Below are 17,300 nucleotides of genomic sequence, written 5' to 3' on the forward strand. Positions count from 1 at the left end.
ATGGTTCTCTTTCTCTATTGTGAAATTTATAGTTGGCTGCAGTTTATTAAATTCCACAATCATGTTGTCAATATTTGTTTTGTTTATATCATACTCTATGATATAATATAATATAATATATGATATAAGTAAGCACCTGAAGATGGCATTATTATGCCGAAACATGTAGTGCGAGGGAGAGAAGGAGATAAATGAGTGTATGCACTGCAAGACGGTTTAAATAAATCATGTACTTTTGGTTCTCTGGTATTTAATATATTCATGGGAGACCCTATGAAACTTTAAAACATTACTGCCAAGTTGTCCATTTTGTGAACACTGTCAGCTGTACAAGTTTGTGTGTGAGTACAAAACCCAAAGCCTAACCCTTAGAAAGTTTTCAAATATTTATTTCTTAAAACTAAAAAGCCTAGCTTTTTTAGAACCAAGATCACAATAGCTGCATGCTGTAAGTAGTACAAGTAATCACTGGTCACCTGCATACACTTTTCATCCCCTGTCTGTGGCCAGTGGTTTACCATGGCTTTGTCCAAACTACCATATCTAACCAAGGTCAGATAGTAATATGCTATGACAAGACAAACTATTTCTCTTTAAGAATGTGCTTTTTTCCTGTTGCTGCATTTTGTGTGTCTGTGGATGTAGAGCCTTTCCTATTCATTTCTTTACAGTGAAACGCTGCAGGCTGCAATACTGTGAAAACTAGCCATGCTAGGAGGTAAGCCAAGAGCAGAGTTATCGGGTGTGAAAGTGTTTAGGGAAGTTTTTAGGAAATAATGAATCTTCGTTAAATTATTCATTGGTAATAGCTGTCCACCTAGTTGACTGTCTCTTGCGCTTCCTAGGAAAATGCATGTTTCCCATGCCAGCAATCTGAATTTGCTTAGATATGACCTTCTTTATCATGTCTGAAATGCTTGTGTAACCCCATGCGTTGTCCTATGTGTTTTTCTTTGTGCACCCACATGTTCCTCATTTCATGTTCCACGTTGCTATATTAACTAGTGACTGCCACAGTGAACATGCAGTTACTGTTGGTCTCTTTCAGACCTCAGATGACATTACATTGCAGCAAATATCACAGTCAAGTGGATAGCGCTTTTGTTTTGGTTCTGGAGGCCATGAGTTGAAATTTTAGTTTAGAGACACGTTTCTTGTGGTTTCCCTATGCAACTGCTGGAAAATACCTGAAACTAGACCACAGTCACCTTCTGCCATGTAATTTCCAGTTTATTGCGTGTTAATCCTCGTGTCATTTGCTGCTGTATAACTGGCAGCCTGTATGTATCAAGTTATTAGTGAATAAGGTGCTGCATTGCTGCATACTTCGCACATCAGTGCCTGAGTGACATGGTTGTAGGTCAAGCACTCATAATGAAAACATGAATAGATGTTCGGATTTTTGTTGCAGGTATCACACAGTATATGAATGCAGAAGATGAAAGTGGCAGATTTCCTCAAAACATTGATTACCAGGCTACACATATCATATCCAGCAAAACAGTAATCTTTATACTTACCACTGTGAGAACCTCAGATCTTACAACATGTGGATGAAATTTTAGGGACCTGATGACTTTCATCTATTCTCCGCATATTTGTAATTGATTTCTCATCTTTCAATTGAGTTTCAATTACTGTAGAAAATTGGCATAATTTTTCCATTACATACAGTCAACTCTCAATTATCCATGGTAATGAAGATAGAATGTAGCACAGATAATTATAAACAACAGCTAATCCAAACTTTAAACATACCCAGTGTTCACACTGCATTTAATCCCAAAAAGATGTATGTAATTATTGCTTACTGGTTGTGCTGCTTGTTTCTGAGCACTGAGACCAATATCTTCCAACAAAAGAAAGAAAGCTTTGTTCTGTGATAGTAAATGGGATGAGGTATGGGTAATAAGGTTATACAACAGAAAGTTGCGACAGGTGAGATGTTTAATCTACTGTCAATTGTCATGAAGCATCAGTGATACATCATAATGACACACATAATGTGCTATACTTAAAAATCATTGCTGGAACTTATAATCCATTGCCGATGGGTTCTGAAAGAGTTCACAATGCAGATGATCCACACAGTTAACCAAGTAACTGCCGTAATGGATTCAAATTAATTTTCTTGTAACTTTTATACTTTATCTAGAATTCAAAACGAGGACGATTCTGCTTTGAGCTGCGGATGACAGCAGGTCATAAATCATACAGTTTGGCTGCAGAAAATGAATTAGAATTGCAAGATTGGCTGAGTAAACTGAATTCTGTTCTTCAGCAAAATAAAGTGCAAGAGGAGAAGAGGGCTGCTTCATTGGAAAGAGGTATGCACGTTTATAATATAAGAAGATGGCGCATGATGCCAGCAAATATCCACGTCTTGCAAAATGACATATAAAAGTAAAAGTAAATTTATCCTTGTGATTAATTAATTATCATTCCATAAAGATGTATGAGAAAATGGAGGTGAGTGTTCAGCTTGATGTCCTGGCTGCTATAGCCTGGAAAAAGAGCCCTGCAACACCCATTGGATAGGAGGCTGAATGGGCCCCAGAGCCAGCCTAGATGCTGTAGAGAAGAGAAATATCTTGTCCCACTGCTAAGAATGAAACCCCAATTACTCGTTCGTCCACTCTACAGTCTGTTTGGTATTCACATGCTTTCCAGTTTGCCAGTCATCCTACCGTTCAGAGCTATGTAACTGAGATACTGATAGCGCTGTAAAATAACCAGCCATTAAACCATTGATTATTTCCCTACGATGAATTCTATGAAGTATGAACTGTGCATTCTTAAATATTGTCACATGTATGAGTGAGTATAGATGGGGTGTGGATTGGTGACTTGATTTATTGGCCACTTACACACTCACGACTCATGACTAAACTTTGCAGATCACTGATGCACACAGACTAGTCTCTTCAGGATATTACACTCTACACTAGCCGTTTCCTGGCAATGGATTTCAATGCAGGAACTGTAACAGTCTCACTAAATGGCACACTCCACATATCACACATAAGGTCTTCTCTGCACAGCCTACTTTCAAATGAGCACTTTTGCAACTAACTCGTGGCCATTTCACACCAACCTCCTAGTCTACTCTTCACTGCCTGACTATCAACTGAGCACTCTTGCAACTGACTAGGTGCCCCAAACTGTCCCTGTTATAACATCTCAGCATGGACCACATAGGAAACACAGCTGTTCTATTGTTGTGTCTGGATTCATTGCCACAAAGATGTGTTTACTGTACCATTGTGTAGCAATGACCACGGTGTGGACCACAGGAAACACTGTTCTTCTGTTGTATCATTGTTGCATTTGTGTCTATTCCTGTGGGAACATGTTTAGCAAGCCATTGCATAGAAACAGCTCTGGTGTATCTGCTTAAGATTGTGCTTAAAATGCAAGAAAATTCTTGTGTGGCTGAAGTAAGTGTGTGGCAGGAGGAATTCTCCTATTGTATGCTTTGTCAGTGCCCATCTCAGACTCGGCATGCAGTGGAGATCTGCATGATTAGAGCAAAGAGATATCAGGAGGGCCTCGCCCCAGTTAGGATAGTTATGGCTCTTCCATTAGAGTTGGGGGCCGTTTGAAGTGCTGTACTGAGATGGGGGCGCCTGGAAGTTGTCCTACCCATGTCTATACCAATATGAGGCGTGATAAGTGATTGTACAAATTATTTGAGCGTAAAATTATTTTTTAATCAAAATATTGTATGTTTCAGCAAGTAATACTCCACCTCCTTCCCCTCAGCCCTCACAGATGTATGGGACTTTGAAGGGACTTGAGCAGAGCATGAATCCTCAACTGATTAAGTATGCTCGTGAAACAGATGTATCCATAGCGCTAGCAAGAAGGGAGAACCGTCGCAGGCTGTTCAGCGTATACCCTCACATGCCTGTAAGTCTCCATTTTATCTGTTTTACTCAAAATAAACATACTAGAACTTAGTATCAGTTAGTTCCGGTCTCATGTGCAACACTAATGTTCTACCAAACTTATTAAAAGCTCTTCATTTTAAAGTTTTACACTAAATGTTTTGACCAATGTGGTCATCATCAGGTGTTAAAAATTATGGATGAGGAAACTGCTGTCTTCTGTATCATTGCTTAGGTTGTTAATGTACAGTCCCTTCAATGCGCATGCGTGTTTGAGATAGTGGGTTGTGTTCCTTGTTGTGTTATGTTGCGTGCCTTGTTTTCAGATTAGTGTTGCATGTGAGACTGTGGAACTAACTGATACTAACTGAAAAGTACTGCAGAATGCTACAATATAAAAATACCAGAACTTAGACATGATCTTTATAAACTTCAGACAAAATAATTTGAAGGAGTGATTCTCCATTACTCACTGAATGTCATGATTGAGTGTGCACCCCTGTCTTATTTTAGGTGGTTCCAGGTGCAAACCTCAGGCTGGACATAATCTGTGGTTTTATTCAGTCTGTCCAGGCAAATGCTGAAAAATACCTTAGAGAATCCTGTAAACACCTCATACCACATGCAATATCATTCTTTATTACAAATTATTTGTCACCCTATAGTCTTAAGTTGTTGACAGAATTGTTGAATAAACTGTAAATAAATACATAAATCCATGTCTGCCCCCCCACAGCAACTGTTGAAATGTATTGTCTATAAACAGTGTGAATGGTTGTGTAAAATGTGAAATAACAACCACATATCAGTTTGTATGTTGATTGAAAATTAATTTTATTATTGTGTATGGTACTGCTGTAATAATCAAATCATTGCAAACCCACTTATCTGGTCTTAATGAGTGGAAGGGCTAGGGCCAGCAAGTGTAGAAATTGAATTTGTTCCTTAATAATCTCTGCTTCTCTTTTCTTTGACTTCTCCTCAGATATCAAACAGAAAATATCTTACATAGTTTGTTCAGAAAGTTTTGAAACTTTTGAAATAGTGCGCCAACTCAAAGTCTTAGCAGTGTTGGATAAGTTGTGCTGCCTAATGGTGTTTCCTAATTATCATCCTTTTTGGCCACATCATCCTGCTGTGATTAGTCATCGCCCTAGAGCTATTTGTTCATGTGCATGTAGAGTGTGTCATGTGATATTCAAGATTGCTGATATTCATGAGCAGTATAACAAAATTTTTGATTCGAACTGGGGAAAATGTTTGTGGAGACTCGTGAAATGATGAAAAACGTTTATTGTGTTCAGTGCATGAGCTGTACACGTTATGAATGGTTTAAGTAATTGAAGGATGGTCGGCAGTGAACACATGATGAGCTGCCTTTGGGATGACCCTCGTCATGTGATGATGCTCATGTTGCACAAGTTTGTGAAATTTGTGCACTCTAATCGTTGTTTGTCAGTGTGGGAAATAGCAGAATAGAGCAACATATCAATAGGATCATGTCATGAAATTCTTATGACAAAATTAGAAATGCATCGGGTAGTTTGAAAGTTTGTCCCATGACTTCTGAGACAGGTTCAGAGAGACAGTCACACTGCCATCTGTCAGGAACTTTTTGGTCGCGCTACTGAGGATGAGAACTTTCTGAATAGAATTATAACCAGTGAAGACACATGAGATTATGGATACAATGTGGAAACAAAAATACAGTCTTCACAGTGGGTTGGAAGAAATTCTCCGAGACTGCAAAGGTCAGGTCAAATGTGAAAGTCATATTGAAATTTCTTTTTTCTTTTGACATCGAGGGTGTTATGCATTATGAATTTGTACATCAGGAGCAAACAGTGAATCACTGATATTATCTCAGAGTGCTGAAACATATGAGAGAAAATGTTGCAAGGAAAGAACAAGAACTCTGGTTCCTCCACCATGACAGTACACCAGTTCATGCATTGCTACTGATTCGTGACTTTTTGGCCAACAAGACCACAGCTGTGCTTCCTCAGCCACCCTGCTCACCTGACCTGGTTTTTCTTATTTCCAAATCTGAAATCCCCTTTGAAAGGACGATGATTTCAGACAATTCAAGAGATTACAGAAAATTCGTAGATGGAGCTACATGTGATCCCAGAAGTGGCAGCAGCATTGGGAGTGTTGCATCAGTGCAGGAGGGGAGTACTTTGAAGGCGATAAGGCTCACTCAGTTTCAGGCGCATGCAAAAAATTATCAAAAAGTAGTTCTAGAGCTTTCTGAATAGACCATATGTATACACATTATACAAAATAAGAGGGAGTGATTTATGTCGTGTAAAACTCTGTCTGAAACATCTTTGGTGGTACAACATATCTGTAGTAGGTTACCTTACGAAGGAAAAGTCATGCAGTTCAACAGAATCTCCTGTATGGCGGTTTTGGTTCTTATTGTATGTTGGAAATAGAATCTGGTAACTTGGTAATGATGACATAATGGCCTGTATCTCCATCTGATGATGACACACCCTTATAGATGCTTTAGATTTGCAATATGTGATTGCACAGAACAAGCGCAGTAGCATGTGTAAGAGCATTTTCTCTTGTGCAGTATCTCGGAAGAAGAACTTTTCTGTGACTTGCAAACTGACCCAACTGTTCTTGACCCCTGGCAATAATTATAGTGATGGCCCCCTTTTAACACTACCCATATAATGCCAATTTGTTATAATGCTCTTCATTCTAGAACCAGTTATTGTAAGAAACAAAATTTGACCTCAAATGTACTCATATATTTTCTGAATAAGATCAGTGCTGACGTGGATATAATTAAAACTGACCCCAACTTTGAATACAACGCTAAATTGAAGAGATTTATGATATCTTACCCTGGGGTTGACTCAGCCTCTAACATAAATGAGTGTCAGGAATCTTCCTGGGTGTAAAGGGTGGCTTGCTCGTAAGGCTGACACCTGTGAGCCGGTTGTATAGAAAATGTGGGAGCCTCGATGTCTCTCAACCCTATGTGCCTCCATGGCCTGTTACAGGGATAGCTTCAAGTAAACAGAGTGTAAGAGAATCAGCATCTGTTGCTGAACAGTAAGGGGATTGATTACTTTACCAGATTATCACTTCCAGTTCTTATGTTCTGATATTCTTGCATATTCCCCTTACAGCATGTGAAGAATGGCAGTACAAACTACTCAGAACATGGTGTGGAACCATATCGAGAACAGTTTGGACAGAGGCTTCAAGTATGCTGTGAAAGCATAAGATTCCGCCTTCAGGCTCCTATCGATGGTGAGAAGGAAGCATTGTGCCAGGTCTGTCATATGTCCTATAGGACATATTTCTGGTGTCTGTGGCATTTAATAAGTCAGTGTACAAACCTTCGTACAGTAGTAACATAAGAATTTCAGAGTAAAAAATGATATGTACAGTTATTTGCATGTGAATTATTCTGTGATGTGAACCCATTGAAGACTTCTTTACGTGGCTTCTTGCTTGCCTATACAATTATATTTAATTGGCAGCAGGTCCCACTGTTAGAGTGTTATCTTATTGTTAAATCTTCTTTATATATTGTAACATATTTATGGCTGTGACTAATAAACAGGGTTTGGAATGGTAAATGGATTTATTAACACCTTATTTATAATCACTTGTAATCACAATAAATTATAGTGCTATCGCTAATCTGCCCATTTCACAAATCACTGGGGTACACAAATCACTAGTTGTATCCTGGCAACAAGATTTATAACAGTCTCACTGTTAACTACAGCACGCATAGTCTTCTTTTCATTCGCTAAGTCTTCACTTCACAGGCTGACTTTCAACAGACAACTGAACTGTGGCTGAACTGTAAATTGTTGTTGTCTCATTGTATAACCTCAGGTCGGACTGCAGCACAGAAAACACATCCCTTGCCCAACAATGGATATATGTGAACCACATAGAAAACACCTGTTGCAACATGGTTCTGTTGTTGCATGTGTGTATTGGGGCGTTGCCTAGAAATGGGTCTACTCTGTTATTGGTTGAGTATTTGTTCTGGGCTTGTTTACTTAGGTGTTCCCTATCAGTGGGTCTACATGTCACAGTATTAATATGTGAAAGTATTTTGTGGTCACAGAACCACCACAGAAGAGCTATTTGATGAAGACAGTAAAATACTATACTAATTTTACTGCAAAATTTAAAAATGTCTTAGAGATATTTCAGAAGGGAGAAGAGCAACCATATTGTGAGCAAACAACAGCTACATGTGTGTGTCTGCATGGAAGGTATATCATTTAGAATGAAACCCAAATAAGAGTTTTATATTGTGGGACACAAAGTCAGAAGCTGTTCTTCCCATGTAATGGGATCTCCCAATTTTCCTTGTAACATTCTAGACAATACAGCTTCTTCGTTTTGTTTCTGTCTTAACACAACAACCATCAGACTGTCATTCACATTTCACTGAGTGTAATGAGTTTATTGCTCTTAATAGTATGACAAGTGTGCTACGTGTTTCAGCTTATAAAGCCATCATCACCAGTGCACATTAACAAACATTTTTGAAATACTGAATTACGCTTTATATGAATTCATATATTACCATATAATAACTATTACTAATGTACCTGACTTTCCACTCAGTTAATACAAGGGTAAGTCAATAATTAAGTTACAAATTGATATAGAACTTAAACAAATAAGAGTACTGATTTGAAAAATGCTTTTATTTCTCAACATAATCTCCCTGTGCATCGAGGCACTTGTCCCATTGTGTCACAAGCGTCTGAAAACCAGCAGCATAAAATTCTTTGGCTGTTGGAACCAGGCGTGGCCTACTTCATAATGCATGACAGGTTAGGTTTTCACAAAGTTTGCATGATGGGTGCTGCGCATAGTGACCCGACAACACAAAATGCAAAGACTGGGTCTGGCATTACAACATCTCAATTGCTACGACGATGAAGGACACGATATGGTAGCCCAAATTGTCACGGATGATGAGTCTTGGGTTTACCATTACGAGCCTGAGACAAAACGTGTGTCAGTGCAGTGTAAACATCCTGCATCGCCTGCCAAGAAAGAATTTAAAGTGACACCATCCTCCAGGAAAGTGAAGCTCACAGTCTTCTGGGATCATGAAGGCATCCTGCTCACTGCATTCCAGCCTCAAGGACAAACCGTAAATGCCGACTCCTACTGTAACATCCTCAGGAAACTCTGTAAGGCCATTTAATGGAAGCATGCAACCTGTCATGCATTGTGAGGTAGGCCATGCCGTGTGAACACGCTGGTTCCGACAGCAGCCGAAAGAATTTTATGCTGTTGGTTTTCAGGGGCTTGTGAAATGATGGGACAAGTGCCTCGATGTACAGGGAGATTATGTTGAGAAATAAAAGCATTTTTCAAATCAGTGCTCTTGTTTAAGTTCTATATCCATTTGTAACTTACTTATTGACTTACCTACATACATTCGACTTTCATGTGAATTAGTACAAGCTTTATAAAATACATTAAAATTGGAATGAAAGTTGTACATTCAAATGGATGCTTAGCGATGTAGATAAATAATTACAAAAATTTAAGTCATAAAATATATTGTGTTGTTATGGCGTATTAACACATTTAGACATTGAATTAAAATTGTTGCTCATTATATTTATGGTACTTGTCATGCCTAAATATCGTTTTATATATATATATATACTATTTATTCTGGTGTCTATTAGCATAATTATAGCGCTATAATATGTAATTATCTTCAGATGTTGTTAAATTTTGATCATGAGCGGGTGTGTTTTATTTCTGCTCCCACCCAGTTTCCTTATGGAGCAGCTGCACTGTTCAGAATTGGTTGTTGCAATGTCCTATAATGTTTTATTCTGTGTTTTCCATGATCTGGTTTTCTTTATTTGTATGGGTTTATCCACCTCTTGCGTTTCCACATCCGGCTTCGCTGTGATGCATTCCGTGAAGATTCTAGACAGTGTCATGTTTGTTGCTAGGCTCCAGTTGCCAGTTCTGTAGAAGCTGTACAGGTGTGAGCATGGTGTATTCATTAGCAGAACATGTGTTCTTAATGAAATATTACTTCACATCAAGATAATTTGGCGCTGTTCGTGAAAAATTTAGTGATGCACATCTTCACATGGAAGTATCAAATAAGGCAACAGTTCTGACCTTTTGTAGTTCGGGTTTCATCTTATATGGTACATCCTATATATAATGACTTTTAGATAGTAAAGCATAGAACTTGGAAACAGCCTTCTCCTTTGCATGGAGAGAATGAGCTTTTTTAATTTTATAAAAGTGTTGTCTTTGTACAGATGCACTATTATTTGCAAATTTTATAACCTAGTTTAACCAGTTATAATCTTAATGATGTTTTATTTTAATATACAAATTCTTTAGATCTGCAAGTAATATGTATCAGTGGTTGCCACGGACAGAGCGTCAAGTAAGTTGTTGATATATTGTTTCAGGTTGAACCATATTTCACAACTCTGGCACTGTTTGATGCAAAGCAGGGTAGGAAACTGACAGAAAATTTCCATTTTGATGTAAATCATCCTCAGGTTCGAAATATGGTGCCTTGTATATCTAAAAATGGCGCAGAGGATAAACCTGAAACTTTATTACCGTCCGAGCTCCAACAGGTACCAGAGGAGTGGCTCATGTATCCAAAACAGGTGAGATAAGTCCACACAGTGTTAATATTGTCATGATTTTAGTGACCAGACTTAAGATTTGTATTGGTAATTGGATTTATTGAACACTTACAGATTGTAACTGCAAGTAATTATAGTGCTCTCACTGATTCAAGCATGTGAGTTTCCATTACAGCACACACCAAGTCTTCTCAGTTTATCTTCGCTAGGTATTGCTTGGTAATGGATGTCAACAGTACACACACTACTGGTTGCATGAGAAACCATCTTACAGGAACCCAATGCAATAGTAAAAAAAGAAAACGTTTTTTTTTTGTTTCCATTTTTGCCTCAGAGTCTATGTATGTGGCATAGTAGATTGATAGGTGAAAGATTTTGGATGTGCTTTGTCATAGTCACTGATTTAGCTAACCCCTACTGTAATAGAGCATGTGTCAGGGAATGGTGGCTGGGAGAAATGCCATGTCATGGGTGTACATACATTGCAAATTTATTTTTGGATAGCTTTATAAAAACTATAAATTTCTTTAAAATTTTTGCTAATTGGATGAGAATTCTGGACACTTGGATACCAGGTAACTCATAGTTCATTGTGCAATGAAACCTCCATGTAAGGTTTCTTTGGGGGCCACTTGATCTGAGCACTAAACTGAGAAAAAATAATAAATGAAAGGAAAATTTAAATCAGTGAATGTTAAAGGGGGTTGCAGCATAGTACAGAAATGAACTGTTTGAAGATGATAAGTGGAGTGGGACATCAGGAGAACAAGAAGTTGGGTCTGAAGAAAATAGATTTCTAATTCATTAATAGTTTATTTAAGGATGGTGTCATCACATAGATTCAGGGTGTTTGAAAACAGGGTACCGAGGAGAATATTTATACCCAAGATGGGTGAAGTAATAGGTGGCTTTTGAAATATGCATAATGAGGAGATTCATAACTCATACTCCTCATCAAATGTAATTAGAATGAATAAGTCAAGGAGGATGAGACAGACAGGCCATGTTGCATGACTAGAAAAGAGGAGGAGTACGTATAAGGCTTTAGTAGAAAACTCTGAAGGAAAGAGGCCACTCACTCACTCACTCACTCGTGGAGCTGAGCCCTTCTTGAGGAGCCGGCAATCATACAGCTATTCAAGGGTTTCTCAGCCTTTTATGGAACCAGAAGGTTCATTATCGTGTTCACAAGAGCCCTCCACTGGTCCCTATTCTGAGCCAGATCTATCCAATCCATACCATCCTATCCTGTCTCTCTAAGATCCATTCTAATATTGTCCACACACCTATGCCTTGGTCTTCCCTATGGTCTCTTTCCTTTTGGCTTTCCCACCAATATCCCATACGCATTCCTCGTCTCCCCCATTCGTGCTACATGACCTGCCCACCTCATCCTCCTTGACTTGATCATTCTAATTATACTTGGAGAAGAGTACAAGTTATGAAGCTCCACATTATGCAGTTTTCTCCAATCTCCTGTCACTTCATCTCTCTTCGGTCCAAATATTCTCCTCAACACCCTGTTCTCAAACACCTTCAGTCTATGTTCCTCCCATAATGTCAGAGACCAAGTTTCACACCCATACAGAACCACAGGCAAAATTATAGTTTTGTATATTCTGATTTTTATGTTTTTGGACAGCAGACAAGAAGACGAAAGATTCTGGACTGAATGGTAGCATGAATTACCTGAGCTCAATCTTCTCTTAATTTCCTTCTGAATCAGGTTTCGATCTGTTATCGTTGTTCCCAAATATCTAAACTGTGCCACATTTTCAAGACATCTGTTTCCTATCTTTGTGTCATGATTTTGCCCTGCATTTTGGTGACGAGACAGTAACATATACTTAGTTTTCTGTGTGTTTACATCTAGACCATCTAGACTTCCGTCAATTAAAGTATATGACTTTACCATATGAATTGTTTAGACACATTTTAATCAGCCTAACTAATTTCAAGGGTACCCCAAACTAACAGAATGTTGTACAATACTTCCTGCCTAACTGAATCATAGGCTGTCTTGAAATCTGCAAATAGCTTATGTACCATCTCATTGTATTTCCATTTTTCTCCAGTATCTGATGAATGCAAAAGATCTGATCTGTAGTTGTCTCTTTTACATTGAAACCCACACTGATGATCCCCAATAATTTCATCTATATGTGGACTTAACCTTGAGAGAAATATATTGGATAAAATTTTGTATGAAGTTGAGAGCAGTTATATCCCCTAATAATTAGTGCAGTCAGTCTTATCACCCTTCTTGTGAACTGGTACAATAATAGATTCCTTCCATTGATCAAACAATTTTTCCTTAGAATGTAATATTTCGCCTCCTGCTTGAATAAGTTCTGCCAGAATTTGAACACTACTTGGCGATTTGTACCTTTTCAACTTTTCAGTAGCAATTTCTACCTCAAAATGGCTAGGATCAGGTAGTAACGCCTCAGCCGTATGGATTTCTAGCTGCTTAACGTTACTGAGAGAAGTAGTTCTTCCACTAGGAAGACATAAATATAGATTGGAGGATAGTACTAAAATGGATATCAGAGAAATAAATTGGGAGGTTATAGAATGGATTCGTGTGTCTTAGGATAGAGATCAGTAATGGGCTCTTGTGAACATGGTGTCTAACGTTTGGAATTCATGAAATGCGAGAAGTGTCTTCAGTGACAGAGCAGCTGTTGGCTTCTTGAGAAAGACTTGGCTGCATGCAGTTAGTTGGTTAATGACATTGTCAGTAGTTCACTCTCTGTAGTGCTGAATGATAGGATGTGAGTAATGAATTGGAATGATTTGGGAGGAAGCAGTCATATCCTGATTTGAGGTACTATACTGGCATTTGCCTAGGGGGATTGAGGAAACCCACAGAAAACCTTAGTCACGTGTTCTGGATGAGATTTGAACTGGACATATTCTGAGGTAAAAGTTAAAGTTGTCCCTGTGCTTAACTGATTAAGCACTATTCCATGAAGATGTATGGGGGAGTAGATGTATAGATGCACATTTTCTTGACCTTGGCATTAGTTATAGGCAAGTGGTGAGCTGCACGCCCCAGCCGCTTTACTCCCCAGTGCAAGAGACCCGGTACCCATTGGATAAGAGGCTGAGTGGGCCACAGAGCCGGTCTGGACGGTCTGGATGCTGTGGAGAAGAGAGCATTCTTGACCCTACTGCGATTTGAGCTCTGACCCCTTGGTCATTTAGCCCATAGCCAGTTGCTATACTGACTATGCTATCTGTGCTTGGACATATCCTGAATACAAAAGTGTTACTACTTGCGGTAACTGAATTGCTACATTTTTGTAGATTGCATTACATTGGCATAAGATGAGTGTGAGAGTTGAGGTTCTCACAGCGATATTATTATTATTATTATTATTATTGGAGGGGGTGGGTTTCCCCATGCACTGCGACCAGTTTGATCTATTGTGCGTCCCCCTATAATCTTCTACCAGCCTCTATACCCTACCGGTATTGGTGCTTACCATCAGTCCCTACTCAGCCAGCGAGGTCGGCCTCTACTGGCTCAGAGGTATCTCAATGCTTCCCCCATCTATCAGAGGTGTTAGAGACTACTTGTTGGGCGGGAAACATCCTTGAATTTGGCTCAGTGACCTCCTTTGGAGATATGAGGTTCTTTTACGTGCCGTAAAGTTACGACATGGGACACACGGCTTAAAGTCCCTCCCGGAGGACTTGTTCCCTGAATTTTTCTGCCCTTAAAAATTCCACGACCTCTGCCAGGTTTGAACCCGCGTACCACGAGTCATGAGGTGGGAACGTGACCCCTAGACTACGGAGGCCGCTTTCTCACAGCGGTAACTATGAAGATTAGTGTAATCTGGGATGCGATGTCTTGTAGTCCAGTAGATGTTTACCACCATTCTAGAGGAACGTAACCTCCACATTCAGGTTAGGAGGTAAGCTGACTGGATGCGTGGTATAGATACAAAGAGACGTGGCCAGGACTGGGACCCTGAGTGACACAGTGGCACTAAGGAGATTGTTGAAGGAATCTGAGGCCCTTGTACCAAGAGTAAAGAGACTGGAGAAATAATGTCTCTTAGTAAACCTGTGGGTGGTAGATGGAAGTCTGGAGAGAGAATTGAAACATTGCTCCTTAAAGGGCCCATCTTACTCTCCTATCGTGATGCTTGAGGCAGCTCATTCCTCTGAAATGTCAGTGAATATCTACCGGACTACACAGCACCATCACAAAAGACAGTAACCTTCTTAGCTTTGGATCAGATTCATCAGCAGAATTTTATTTAGCACTGTTTAACTTCTGGGTCAGGCAGGTAGCCTCGTTTTAGTTGAGTTGAAAAATTTATCAGGTTATGTGTTATGTGTATGTGAAATATAGGTTTCTGATTTATGAGCAGAAACTGAAATCTCTTTTTGTAGATTCAGGGTGTCTGGATGAAAAATATCCAAAATAAAATATATACAGTGCATACAATCAAGTGCGCGCCGCGGCTGCAATTTGCCGTGAGTCATACCACCGCNAGCCGCGGCGCGCACTTGATTGTACGCACTGTATATCTTAATAAGCATTTATTATACTGTCACATGTAGGTTGGTACGCTTGACGAGAATGGTGGGTTCTAGTTCGGATGATCGGATTTCTTAGCACTTTGGTTACAGCCTCTCTTAATCACACTTATAATACAGGCAGTACAGCACTTTTCACTGATTTTCACACTTTATAATTCACTTCTTACATACACACTAGTCCTCTCTTGGCAATGCAATTAAAACACAGGAACTAGCACTTCAAATCACTCCAAATATCACACATGAATAAAGCCTTCTAATCACACCCCAGGTCTTCACAGGCCGACTTCTTGTATTCTTCTGTACTCCTGGTTTCAATTTGCTCTGTTCCTATGTTTCCACCACACTATTTCTTCTTCTACAACAAAATCAGGACTAAGAACTCAGAATTTAGGACTCTTGTCACTCACTGCTAGTTCCAATTCGCTCTGAATGTGTCAAGTCGAAGTCACATTGCAACTGACGGTCAGTCAGACAGTCAGTCAGTCAGTCACTCAGTCACTCACCCTTAGTGTCGAGCCCAATCTGGGGCTTATAACCAGATATTTATTACTGTTAAACAGTTTCGGTCCTGTTTTTGTGGGGCGCTCTCTCTGATGAGAGGACGGGTCTGTCTTTGGTCAGAGTCATAGTCTGCAGTAGTAAGTCATTTGTCATAATGTAAAGGATATTTACATTTTACATGTTAAACTTGTTAATAAATGTATATAAAATATATACAGGGCCTCTGTCAGTCCAGGCTCAGTACAGCAGATTATGCCCTATTTCTGGTAGCTTCCACTACAATGGCAACAACACATTTTCATTGTTGATGACACAGACCTCACAGAAAACACATCACGTGATGTCTTTGTCAACCCGCTGGCACACTGACTGTTGCCTAGCAACAATCTATAAACATCATCCCATTGTTATAACGCACTCAACTGAAGGTTGTTTACACATTGTTGCCTAGAAACGGTCTGTCCATCCATGTTACAATACACATTTATGGGTTACGCCATTACAAAAGGTAGCTATCAAAGTTTTTTTCCTGAGTGTATAACTTTCTCAGTAAATTTCAGTGTGGGCTCCCTTGGTGGCACATCAAGTATCCAGATGATATTCAACCTCATTCTCCATTGCTTGAAGCATGTTTGGTGTTACCATAGCCACAGCATCCCTTATGCGGGCTTTCTCAAGTTGAAAGTCATTGATCTTAACCTGGTAGACAGTGTTGTTTGCATAACCCCACAAGAAATAAATCCAGTGGGTTTAAATCTGGTGACCTAGGTGGCCAAGTGATTGGTCCACCTCTGCTGATCCATCTCCCAGCCATCTCTCTGTCCACATGATTTCTAACATGGTGGCAGAAATGTGGCGGTGCCCCATCTTGTTGGAGGATAGTTCGAGGTGGTAATTGGGGCAGCACATACAGCTCCAGCATGTATATGTACGGACGTCCCATCACATTCTTTTCTGATAAGAAAAACCGTTCATTCAACTTGTCATGCATTAAGCCAGCCCACAAATTCACTTTGGGGCTGCCTCTCTCCTACTAAAATGTGACATGTGGATTTTGACCTCCCCAAATCCTGCAGTTGTACCTGTTTACAGCTCCATTGTCGTGGAACATTGCCTCATCCTAGAAGCACGTTTGGCAGAGGAAATCGTGTGATGTGTCAGCTCTTCCTAGCATGTTCACAGTGAAGTTAATGCATGCTACTTGGTCACTCAGTTTTACTGCATGAATCATTAGAATCTTGTATGCTTTTAGACAGAGCCTTTTGTGTAGCACATCATGCACTGTTGAACATGGAATTTGTAACTGCAAGCTAGCAGCATGAGTTGATTTGCGCAGACTTTGCCGGAATGCGCTCTAATGCATTTGACATTTTCTTCAGAGGTCCTTGTCTTTCCAGGAGATTTTACACACAGCAGCCTTCAGTTAGTTGTCGCAGAACTGAATGCTTTTCTGTATTTGATTGATGTCCATATTATGTTCTAAAATGACACTGGAGAGCTGTAAGAGATCACAGCTCTGCTAGCTACAACATGTGTTGAACCTGTTCCTATGGTATTGACATCTTTACCGAGCTCACTGAAGGTCACCAGTATGCACATGCACTTAAGCCAGGCATGATAAAAAAAACTTTCAGAGTTTTCCTTTCTGATGACATAAACCAGATACATGTATTACAGTTAGTTTCCAAGATATATATCATCATCATCATCATCA

At 39.5% G+C, this 17,300-nt stretch overlaps 1 protein-coding gene across 3 annotated transcripts in view; it reads left to right on the forward strand.

Annotated features, from left to right (window-relative positions):
- LOC111862918 (dedicator of cytokinesis protein 9) overlaps positions 1-17,300 on the forward strand; it is a 96,227-nt gene that overhangs the window by 9,032 nt on the left and 69,895 nt on the right. For all 3 annotated transcript variants that reach the window (XM_023848764.2, XM_023848766.2, XM_023848765.2), the window contains exons 7-10: positions 2,156-2,327; positions 3,734-3,909; positions 7,034-7,180; positions 10,340-10,546. In XM_023848764.2, coding sequence (XP_023704532.1) covers positions 2,156-2,327; positions 3,734-3,909; positions 7,034-7,180; positions 10,340-10,546 — 702 coding nt within the window. The remainder of the gene's footprint in view (positions 1-2,155; positions 2,328-3,733; positions 3,910-7,033; positions 7,181-10,339; positions 10,547-17,300) is intronic.

Source organism: Cryptotermes secundus, unplaced genomic scaffold (assembly GCF_002891405.2).
Source record: "Cryptotermes secundus unplaced genomic scaffold, Csec_1.0 scaffold582, whole genome shotgun sequence".
Lineage (NCBI taxonomy): Eukaryota > Metazoa > Arthropoda > Insecta > Blattodea > Kalotermitidae > Cryptotermes > Cryptotermes secundus.